General features: G+C 38.6%; 1 protein-coding gene across 1 annotated transcript in view; it reads right to left on the bottom strand.

Annotated features, from left to right (window-relative positions):
- LOC111321461 (uncharacterized) overlaps window positions 1-12,225 on the bottom strand; it is a 15,129-nt gene extending 2,904 nt beyond the window's left edge. The window contains exons 1-4 of the mRNA XM_088737036.1: window positions 10,627-12,225; window positions 5,958-5,995; window positions 5,743-5,872; window positions 400-3,845 (exon numbers count right to left, since the gene is read on the bottom strand). Coding sequence (XP_088593162.1) covers window positions 400-3,845; window positions 5,743-5,872; window positions 5,958-5,995; window positions 10,627-12,112 — 5,100 coding nt within the window. The 5' untranslated portion in view covers window positions 12,113-12,225. The remainder of the gene's footprint in view (window positions 1-399; window positions 3,846-5,742; window positions 5,873-5,957; window positions 5,996-10,626) is intronic.

Below are 12,225 nucleotides of genomic sequence, written 5' to 3'. Positions count from 1 at the left end.
GTTCATTGGTGGGCCTTTATTATCCCGCTGTTTATTGGTGGACCTTTATTATCCCGCTGTTCATTGGTGGGCCTTTATTATCCCGCTGTTCATTGGTGGGCCTTTATTATCCCGCTGTTCATTGGTGGGCCTTTATTATCCCGCTGTTCATTGGTGGACCTTTATTATCCCGCTGTTCATTGGTGGGCCTTTATTATCCCGCTGTTCATTGGTGGGCCTTTATTATCACGTATCAGTACCCGCCCATCTACAAACTTTGCATGCAAGTTGCGTCATATAGGCCCTAGAGATCTCTAGAGTGGAAACAAAAGATTCTACTGATGTAATTATATTTTCAAAGTATGGATACAAGAAATTTGATGATGTGATATGATAAGCCTGTCGGATAAATGTACTTACCACTATTATGCAAATGATTATCACCAGCAAGAATACCAGAATAATGGCAACAATGAGAATGATGACCCAAAGCTCAATGGATATTTCCTCTGTTGTGGAGCTAGTTGTGGGTAAGTTCTGTGTCGTTGGAGTGTCCTTTACTTTGACTTGAAGGCTTGTTAAAGGTAGGTCTAAAACACCAGTACTATTTGCCTCAATGAGTTTTCTTTCTACGACACTTTCATCTACAGAGGCTTGCTTCTTTACATATACAACAAAATCGACGCCGACACTGCTCTTCCACAAACGTAAAACTTGCACTGAGATGAAACCTTCAAGATCATTCAGCGCTTCGGTTAGTTTTTCTGTTATTGTTGTTGCAAGGGTTTGGGATCCCGGAGGATACTCGTATTGGGGTTTCCACGGCATTCCCAGAATCATGCGACCTTCGAATTGACTTGGAATCTCGAGCGGTGGTTCCGTTTGTGTCGAGGCACTGGATGAAGTCACTAGTACTGGTGTTGCAGTTCCAACTGTTGTTGCATCAACGAAGATTTGTGAACTCTGTCTTGTAACTTTTAAAGCTGTTTGAGGTTCTGTAGAGGCCTGAGTCTGGGTGTTTTCTAACGTAACAACGGTGATTTTAGGAGAGAAAGTTAAACTTGAGTGACCAGCAAGTGTCATGACTGAAATTACTGATTCAAGCGATTCAGTAGATTCAATGGAGTGGAGACTGGTTGCAGAAAATCGAAAAAGCTTAGAATTCACCTCTGATGATTCAAGCTTTAAAGTAACAGCTGAAATCGACGCTGGCCTGGTCTTCTTTGAGGTTACCAAGGATTTATGCATGAGTGATGCAGACCTCACACCTTTAGAACTGTACGTAACAGACAAAGACACAGTTTTCGTTGGTGAAACATTCGAGATACTGGTCAAGGTCAAATGCGATGATGATGTGATTTTTCTATCAGCCGTCACCTGGCTTGTGATCACAACGGTTTGAGGTGTAGTATTTTTTGGTGGGAACAACGATGTTGATGTTAACGATGAGTACCTTGTTGACGGTTTTCCGATAGATGGGCTCCTATTGGTTGCAGATCCGGGCGTGGAAGAGAGGGAAGGCCTTACTGAAGTTACAGGTAATGACAAGTTTCGATTACTCGATGCCGTCTTTGGTTGCACAGTTGATATGGTTTGACTACTTTGTTTAGAAGAGTATTTTTCACTGGTTCTCGGAACATGTGATGTACCTGGAGGTGTGGCAGTTGGACTTGTCTCGCGTTTCGATGTTATTGCCTGTGTGAATGACGGAAAATTACGAGTCAAAGTCTGTGTGGAATGTATTGACTTTGGAGGCAATGGGCGACTTGAGGTTATCATTGAAGTTGTCGAAATAAAGATGTTGAAATGACCAGTTAGTGATGTGGTACTGGATGTGCTTGGAAATGATGACTGTTGATGCGTGGTGAGTACACTGGCTTTGCTAAATCTCCCTGGTTTACTTATAATAAGCTGGGCTGAAGACGACTTCAACGCTAACGTTTCACCCACACTCGTTAAATTCAAAGTGGACATCTTGGACTTCTTGATCTGTATGGTTTTGCTCCCCAATGACAATTTATTATTTGAGATGAAAATTTCATCGGGTAATGAACTAGACGCTATTGTTGCGATTTTACTTGGAAGAGGAATCGTTGATTCGCTTGGAGCTATTGAGACTGTTTTGGAAATTTTGGAATGACCAGTAAGTGATCTGTTACTGGATATGCTTGGCAATGATGACTGTTGATGCGTGGAGAGTACACTGGCTTTGCTAAATCTCCCTGATTTACTTATGATGAACTGGGTTGAGTCGCTTAGAGCTATTGAGACTGTTTTGGGAATTTTTTCTGTTTTTGATTCGGACAATTCGCGTGAACTTTTCAAGATGAAAAAAGCGGAGGATAGTGGTGTGAACGTTCGGAACCGTGGAAGGCTGTGATCAACAATTGATGTTGTAGTCAACATCTTGCTCGTTAATGTTGATGTGGCCTTCTGCAATGAAGTTGTACCAAGTTGATGAGAATCGTGTGAGGTAGATTTGATGGTCCGCTTTATTGAGATTATACTCGACGTAACAGAGGTACGAACGTGCTGTGTGCTGTGGTTTCCAGTGTTTGGAGTTTTGAGCCTTTCCCCGGAGGTTTCCACGGATGACGACATCAAAGGACGTGCTGTGATTGTTGTCTTATGGTGCCTGTGGGTGGTTGTGGTTTGTTTAAAGTGTTTGCTGTTTAAAGCAGTAGATTTCTTGACACGCGAAGGGGGCAACGAGGATGCTTTTTGATCGGCATTGCTGCATGGAAGGGTCGAGGCTTCAACATTCAGAAAAGTCGTCGAAGATTGTCGAGTGGTCACTTTTCTCACTGATTTACTGCGTACTGACGTAATGCGTACTAAGTATGAAGCTGATCCTGTACCACTCCGAACAAAATGTGATATCACCTCTGTTGCTTGAAGATTTTGAGAAATGCCAGTAGTTTTGGTTATCTCGTCAAGAGAAGTCATTATATTAACAGAGATTCCTTTCGAGGTCGCAGATGTAGGTAAAAGAGTTGTGTCACTAGGAAACACTGTTACTTCTTCTCCGGATGTAACATGTGTGGCTTTGGTTGACTGTGAATTCAATGTAGCAATCGGCGCCGATGAGACGGTAGTTGCCTTGTTTTTAGCTGACAGATTTAAGAGACACACGCTGCTGTTATTACACGAAGTTCTTGATCTTGGGGCAATAATACCTGCAGACGACATAATCACCCGTATTGAGTTTGTGTTATTTTGAGGAACTGGTATCGTTGAGCTCCCCTGTGGTGATGACATACTGGTCACTTGTGCAACATTGTCGGCCCGTTTTGACCTTTCCGCCGAGGTAATAGTATTGGATATGTTATATTTGTAGCTGGAGGTAGCAGACTGAGGGTTTGGTGTCGTAGCGATGTAAACTGTCGTTGATGCAGCTGGAATTAACGTGCTTTCCTTTATTGAAAAAGCAGGAAAGGAGGATATCCTGCTGAAAGTTACGAGAGCTTTAGAAGTTTTTATAGAAGAGAGTTTACTGGATGATTCGTTAGTTGGAACTGTTGAGTGCACAGGGGCACCAGTGAAGAGAGTTTGGCCACGGTGAGATACTACACCACCTGTGGCTCGGATAGATGAAATTGTTATTCTAGACGATGGTTGAGGTAAATGGAAATACTCTGTTTGAAGTGACACTTGAGTTGAGTCTAGAAGCCTATCACAGACGGCAGACGTCTGGATACTGCTATTGCCAGGTGACATCACCATGATACTAGACAGTTTACTATCTTCGACTTGAGTTGTAAAAATCTTAGTGTTTGCTGGTGTGTTGGTTGACAAATGCAGTTTAATCGACGGCTGTGATGATACTTCTGTAACAGAAGCTAGCAAGGAAGTGCTTCCATTTATTCCTGTCAATTATTGGAAAATAATATAATAAGGTTAAGTATAGCCTGGATTACGAAATAGTTTCACGAGAAAAATTTGTCACACCTGTCCGCGAAATTCTTACTAACCGGAAAAAGTAAGGGAAACTTTTTAGAGAATTGTATTCCCGTGGTGGACGATAAAGCAAGGAAGCAAAACATCTCTATGTCATTCGTGGTTTTTGTCACATATATATTTGTGTTCCTGTTTCTTTAGCATAGACAGCGTTTAGCATAGGCGGCGGAGCGAGGAGCAGGGGGCAGTCCCCCCCCCCCCGTTCTTGACCGAGGATATCGCTAGCGCATCATAAAAATTAGCAAAATATTCAATCTCGTGATCTTTTCACAAATCCCTATATCAACATAGCCCTTAGCGAGATGATATCTTCTAAAAATTTTTCTTTCAACAGCTTCGGGCTGTGTTTGAGAAGCTTACCAACTGCAGCAATTCTCCATTAACCAAGAAAGCGCGTATCGACATGATTAAATCTTGTTTGTGGGAAGCTAATCGAATGCTAACCTACAAGGTTCAGAATGTGTCGGAAAAGATGAAAGTCTGTCACAAATCGATTAGGGACACACTCGAAAGTGTAAAGATTGCAAAGATGTTTGCTTGTGCCAACGAACAACGCAAAAGGGCATTTTGGAAAATTTGAGTAGGGGTATGCGCATGGCTAGGTGAAAGATAAACCCTTCTGGGATTCAGTCAAGGCTTTCTGCACGACTCAAATATAAATTATAAAGAAGTGCCACCTGACCGTCCTGGAGAAATTTCATTGCGGAATAACTATTGCGGAATAACGGTTGCACGTCAAACGCTGCTTAAAAAAGTCACTTTGTACAGAGATCAGTCTGCTACTCAAGGAAAGTTACATCTCCCAGTTTTATCGTGATGTTTTTTAGACGGTTTTTCTGTTGGATGTTTGCTCGTTAATGAATTTGCAATTTTATTTTTAGCTTGACTCTAAAAGGCGAGTTATTCCTAGGAAAATACTTTTAACATCTTAAAGTGGAAAGTTGCAAGACACGCGACATGTTTTTGAAAGACTGTTGCAGAACAAACTGTTGGGAATATGTTGCTATTTCAGCAAAATTTTCTGTGACAAGGCTACGGCCTACATCATGAAGAATAAATTACATGAAATCACCCTGATTTGAAAAAATTTACGCCAGTCAATTAACATTCGCTTAGTATATGCGAAATTAATGGCACTCGATTAATGTTCTCACAAATGTTGAAATCTACAGTCACAGGGAAACTTCGCGATGAACTAATCGACATATATATATTTTTTCAATTAGCGAGGGATGCTTAGTTCAAAGCACCTGAGACGCTTTTAAGGCTCATGAATCAATAAATAAACTTTATTCTTAGCGGATGGCAATGTGAATTACCCTGAGTAAACAACTGGTAGTCTTCTGTTACCAAAACAAACAGCCTGTGACATATTCCTGTCAAACTTAAAATTAGTCGCACAAATTAAAGTTTAAATTTTAACACCACTTGGTAATATAAATGAGTTCCTTTATCTTTTATTTTTCGATCCAGTTTCTTCGAACAACGATTTTTTAGGAATTCAGAAAGTCTTGCTGCCGAAAAGTTTTTAGAAACTTATGTTATGAAAAACCTTTTGTTAAAAATTATGTTCAAATTTATGTAGAGCACTCTAGACAGGGAGAATTCTGAACTGAAGGGCGCGAGTATTGGCTTATCAACGATGCAAAAAACTCTAAATAAAGCAAACAGTTAAAAATGCTATAGAATTCTCTAAAATCCCTATTTTGACGATTGGAATTAAAATTTATTCAAAGCAGAGGTTTATTTATGAACAAAACAAAGTTCCAAATTTCTTGAAATTATCATACCAAGCAGGAAACTTACCAAGAACTGCTGGAAAGAGCCTCCAAGTAATTGTTAAAATCCAAGCAAATGTCGACGTGGCAAATTGAGACATTTTCTCTCTCGGTAAAATAATCCTTTTCCCTGAATTTTTCCCGCTGTAAGACCGAGGCTAGACCATCGCTGGATAAATTACAACATGAATTATTCAGCATTTTTCAATTTCCACGCCGATCATGCTATTGTTTTTGGCTCACCTGTTCGCTCTGTGGGGTAGCCTCCGACAAAAGCTGACCTTTAAACGGAGCATTTCATCACAAACCCAAGAGGCATATGGTTCAAAAACAAAATTGATGTTTGTCGAATCAAATTTATCTTCGCGTGCATGAATTATCTAATCTGAGATGATGATCATTCAAAAAGATCAATGAAAATTATTTAAGATTTTTCTCTAGTAAACAAAATTTCCTTTTTTGGTGTCATATCAGAAAACAAAAAGTAATTAAAGAAATTAAAATGATTGAAAAGTGAGAGGAACCTCTCCATTAGCTGTTACAGTACCTTGACCTTCGTTATCTAATGAAAGTAGTTTAGATCTCAGGTTTTCATTAAAAGTGGATCTCTTGCGACCTTGACCACCGCCCTTACCGGCCGCCATTTTGAAAACCTAGACGCTCGAGGGTGTGTCGGCGTGGGGGGGGGGGGGGTGGTTTTTTATTTATTTATTTATGGCGACCGAGGACTGGGAACAAAAAAAGGAAGAACACGGAGAAAGTCTGGGGGAGTAATCGACTGAACTTAGTTGGACGTCAAATCCCGGGATAAAAAAGCCCTTACGCACTTCTCAAAGTTGAAAGCATGATGATCCTTGTTTGGTGATATTCCAATGGAAAAAAAGGCGGTGGAGGTTGTCAGTATCAGCGTTCGTTCGTGTCATCGCAACATGCGAGTGATCAAATGGCAAATGTTGATGTTAACACGCATACCGCTAGATTCAGATTCATGCAAACAATATATTAAAAGTAATTTTCTGATTAAGTATCTGATCAAGCAAACCGAAGTGAATAGAACTTCCTGTTGAGAAGTGTACAGCAAAGAATATGGAACATAAGGAGCCACAGACTTTGACGTCACAAATGAATAAAGGGGGCAAGTTTTTAAAGAAACTTTGGTGCTGATGGGTGGGGGTAACGAGGTAATTTGGTTTTATCAACTCAGTTGATCAAAGGGAATGACAAAGGGCTAACGTTCAAAACACCAGCATTTTAACTCTCTATGGTGGCCAATTTACAATTTCAACGAAGCTGATAAAACCAAATTACTTTGACATCGCTGGTGGGTAGGTATGCTTGAATAAAATATTTTCTTTTTCATAATCATTACTTCTAGAAAGTTGAAGAAGTTTGGTAAGTTTAAATTAGTGGTTTAAGGTATGAATTTATAAATATTGAACAGGGAAAATAATATTTGGGGATCTTTTTGTATCTAAGCCCTATATTATGCACTGCATTTAAACAAAGGAATTGAAACCTAAACCATATAGAACAATCCCTCCCTTAACATATAACTCCCAAGATCTAACTGTTATTTCTCCCCTCTAGCTGCTACATGTTTCCTAGTAAGTTAGTTATGAGAATTCGGTGGTAGATCAAGATAACACCTTCATAAGTTTGATTATTCTCATTACCTGTTTGCTGGATAGTGTATGGATATTGTAAAGAGAAGTTGTATATTAAATGCTTCTATGAGTTAATGGAGAAACACCTAATCCTCTCCTCTCCCCCCCAAAATAAAAGAAATTCATGCAACAATTACAGTTATTGTAACAGGGTTCATACACTTTTGACCTTTTAAAATTCCATGACTTTCCATGACTTTTTCCATGACCTTTTGAAAGATTCCATGACCTAAGGTAAGCAATAACTAATGGTATTGTTCTCAGACAGTAATGTTAAAAAAACAATTTATGTTTGCAAACATTCTCACAATGCATGCTTGTTTATTTCTGATGAAATTAAATCTGACTTTTGGACTTGTCAGTTAACTTTTCAACTTTGGGTCTTATTGCCTTTCACTCATAGAGAGCATATTGATTTTCCATGACTTTCAATGACCCACACCTAAATTTCATGAGTTTCCAGGCCTGGGAAATCAAATTTTGAAATTCCATGACTTTCCAGGTTTTCCATGACCTGTACGAACCCTGAGTAAAAACTCATGTCTAAGAAACTAGGTTTTTCAAGTTAGCCTCCATAGGTTCTTGTATAAATGGTGTGTACTGTGGAATTAGGCTACCTAAGTACGTTTTTAATCAGGTTCATTCAAGAATAAAAATCAAAATTTCTGTAACTTAAAAAAAAAAACACAACTTGTATTAATGGGTGAGGGTGTTACACTATGCTGTATGCCAGTCTCATAGTGCTCCTACTTTACATGGTTAACCTACCCACACACAGTTATGGATGTATTGACAGTAAAATATTGTGTTCTTGTAACACTGCCAGTGTTCTGGCTAGTTTTTATCACGGTGACCGTTTTTGTATCACGTGTGATGTACTGTATATTAATTAAAAAAACTCTATGTTCTATAAATAAGAACCTAAATTGAGATTTTAGCCTAGATTGTTTCTCATGTAAAGGGTGTCTAACTGGGAACTTTTAGCCCAACAGGTTCTTCAAGTACAGTAAATTGTTTGAACCCGGGGGTAACATGTGAAAGTGTAGTGTGATTGTCTGGGTGAGTGTAGTCCTGAGAAGGACTGTTGTCGGTGGTGATGACTGTTGTTTCGCCAACCTATGCAGAAGTCATCCTCAGAGTCAAGTGAATAGTTGTTGTCAGTAGAATGTTCTTAGTTTATTCCTTCTCAGGTCCACCCTCACCCAGATGATTGCATTACACTTTCTCAATTCTTTCAAGTTTAGGTTCTTCTATGCTGGCTTTTACTGTATGTCACTCATGATTGCCCCTCATCTAGTGAGCTGTCAGTAAGTATCGTAAGAGTAGTAAATAGTTATAGTAAATTGTTCATTAAAAAACCATAACTTGCAGCTATAAGGTGAATCACTTGTGTTATATACAACATGTTTAAAAATTCAAATGACAAAAATTCCTAATTATACTAGTATTAATTTTCTATTTACAGTTGTTGTTTAATTGAAAAGTCTTATGTCTTAATAATCTGTTGCTAGGCGCATTAAGATTAGAACTGCACCCTATAAGCATCTATTTATTATTGTTATTATTATTTATTAAAAGTGCATTATGAAAGTATTTCTAAACCTCTTTGTTTTCACATTCAGGATTGAGAACATACACCTAGTCCTAAAAATTAATTATAACACAACCAAAAGTAATCACCACAGCCAATAGGTGAAAATATCCAATTAATGTGCAAGTGCTTCTTCAATTAAATATTTATTACATACCAGAACATAGAATTGTTTAGCACTCATTACAAGAGTCATTCAATAATGCCCTTATACTTTTAGAAAAATTGCAATTTAAAATCTCAATTCAAATCTTAGCTCTGCATGTTGATTTAGTCATAATCCTGTTGCGTGAGTGCTTTTAAACAAAACAGTTGGAAGGGAAACTCATTGACCCACTTTTTGAGTCCTGTAATGAATCTGAATAAAGGATGCACGTTTCTTGCAGGCAACCCCACAGCATTTTGTCAAATGTCCATAATAGTCCCTTGTATCCATGTGTACTCCCAAGTGGGGGGAGGCCTGGTGAAAGTATGGTGTCTTTTCCAAGAAAACAACAGAAAGACCCTTAGAGGCAGGAATCAAATCTAGAACATTTCCCAACAATCCAATTTGCTAACAATTACTTGCAAATCTGTCTACCTTGGCAAAAAAAATATCTTTTAAGATCATTTCTCCTTAGAGAAGTGGGAGTAAAAACCAACAAAATAGAATGAAAGAAAATGCAGAGAAAGGCCAGAAACTTCTCCCTAGTCATTCAGGGCTTCAACCAAACCTCATAGTTTCAAGTAGGGTTTGCTTCATTCTTCTGACTGTTTTTTTTTTTTCCATTAGCAATCATGTGATTGTACTCGAGGGATTGTTTACTTTGAAAATTGGACAAATGCAAAATGAATAAAAAAAGGAAAGCTTTAAATCTCCAACAGTTTTCATACACAGTGATGTACAATTGCAATACAGGACTAAAATGACTATACATCTAACATATCAAATAAAATACAGGAATACAATGACTAAATGCTGAACGGCCATTGGGAATGTCACACAAACACAAAATATTCAGAGCAAAATACTTTAATAATTATATGTTGAGTATTTTTTGGAGTCCTATAAAGATGTTCGTTACTTTACCATAGCTTAGGTTATTCTACTTTATCCTCAATATTTTACATTTTATATTAATTCTTAGATAATTCATATGTTAATTGTTTAATTACCAAGTTTTGATTACTTTATTATTTATATGTATTTGTGTTTATTTTTAATTTGTTTTTCAGGGCCAAAACCTTATCAGTATTTTATACTGTCAAGTGCCACCCTCGAAACATAGAGTTGATTTTTTGAAGGTGTACCATTTGTCAGTCATAATTGCTGAACAATGAATTGATAAACTAATACCTCATTCACACCTCCACCAAAACATGTTTCATTAACTCAAGTTTAACTGAATGAAAATCAGAAACAGAGAATTGAAAAACTGAATTTCCCACAGGTTTCAAGTACTTGCCAACTTGTATTTTGATGTGCTACATTTGAAGTTGACAACCAGCTTCTTTGATCATTTAAGAAACACATTTTAAACCATGTTTAAAACAAAAACAACTTTAAAGCATTTTTAAGCTTTCGTGTGAATAGGCTACAAGTTAAAACAATTAAGTGTCAGAAATATATTCCAATGATAGTTTCACTGATTATTTCAGCCCTTCATTTACTGATTTTATTCCGCTGCTTGACAAGAGTCATCTTTCTTAAGACTCCTTCTTCGTTCCACCTCCGCAACAGACCATAAGTAATGATGCATATCGGACTCTCTGATGTCAAGTTCATCCAGATCCTCTCTCTCCCCTTCAGGGTCATCACAGCTACCCTGAAGATCAACCATTCTTGATTCAAAATAACCATCCATCAACTCTTCCTCAGAATAGCCATTCCTCAGCAGGTGTTCTATCAGAGCATCATTATCATCCAGCCCATTGTCACTGTAAAACTCTGGATCATCAGAGGGATTACTCTGCTGGCTGCTGTCAAGACCATCCACATGCAAATTGTTTGGCATTGGCTCCCCAAGAACAACTCCACAATTACTTTGGTTAGTTGAAGAACTGCTTGGACATGATGAATCAGCCAGGGTGTTTACAATAGAAGAACTGTTTTCACTTGAGCTGCAAAGCTGTTGTGTTTTTTCCTTATCTATACGTGCTTTAGCCATCTGTATCTTTCTCTTGCGATCGTTTTCTGCGCATTCTTTCCTCTTCATATACAAAGACTTAACTGCAGACAAATCCATCCTTCCACAGTTTTTGTGAAAATCAACAATGTCATCAATATGCCTGGCAATAGCAGTCGGCTTGAGAGATTTTGGAATCCAGGGTACATCTTTTGCCAGTTCAACTAAACCCCTTCTGGAATTCTTCATTTGTGATTTTACCTGGTGGTATGTGACAGAATTTTTACCCAAAACGTCTACGATCTTTTCTTTGCGTGGAGTTATTTTTTTACCATCCAGTACAATAAGAACCAAAGCCATAGCAGAGGCAAAATGATTTCTTTCACCGGCCAGACTGAAGTACTGAAAAATGTGAAACAAATCAAAGCATGTCTGTTCAGCAGACCTATCCTCAACATCCAACTGTGCAAGAACACGCCTCAGCGACAAATCAGTTTCAATCGGTTCCAAGTGGAGATCAAGAGCTTTTAAAATGATTTTCACCGATTTACCGAGACTAAACATATTACACTGCGCGATCTCGGCCATACGTCTGTAGTTTATCTGCATGTGATTCCTCCTGCAAACGATAAACAGGCAACTCGCAACAAGAACGGGTGTGTGACGACTTACGTGTCGAATTTCTCCTGACTTCATTCTTGATGCTACAGTAGTCAAAAGAAAATCCTTTGCTTCTTTTACAGTTTCGTTCGAAAGATTCATGCGCTTTGCAAGCTCGTAAAGGAGCTTCTGAAGACGTTTTTTATACTTTGAAGTATCGCTTGTCGGTAATCGCTGCCTCACCATACTTGGCAGATCGAAACGTCCATCAAACTTAGCTGTACCATCAGCTGCCATGGTGGTATAGCCATTTTGACGATCAACATCAAAGTTGTAAACTCTGCTCTCCACAACAGCTCCACACTCTGTACAAACTAATTCTCCTCCTTCTTCCGCATCAACTGCCTCTATGAGGCAAACGGGACACTTCGACGGCATTTTTTCGGCAGGCCTGTGGATCGCTCTCGATTAATTAATGAGATATGAAAACGTCGAGGAAACGAAATGGCTTTCGCGGAAGAGGTTCCATGTTACAGGCGTTACCGTCACTA

This window comes from Stylophora pistillata, chromosome 10 (assembly GCF_964205215.1).
Source record: "Stylophora pistillata chromosome 10, jaStyPist1.2, whole genome shotgun sequence".
Classification (NCBI taxonomy): Eukaryota; Metazoa; Cnidaria; class Anthozoa; order Scleractinia; family Pocilloporidae; genus Stylophora; species Stylophora pistillata.
Note: the sequence above shows the minus strand (reverse complement) of the source record. Positions and strands in the feature narration are given on the sequence as shown.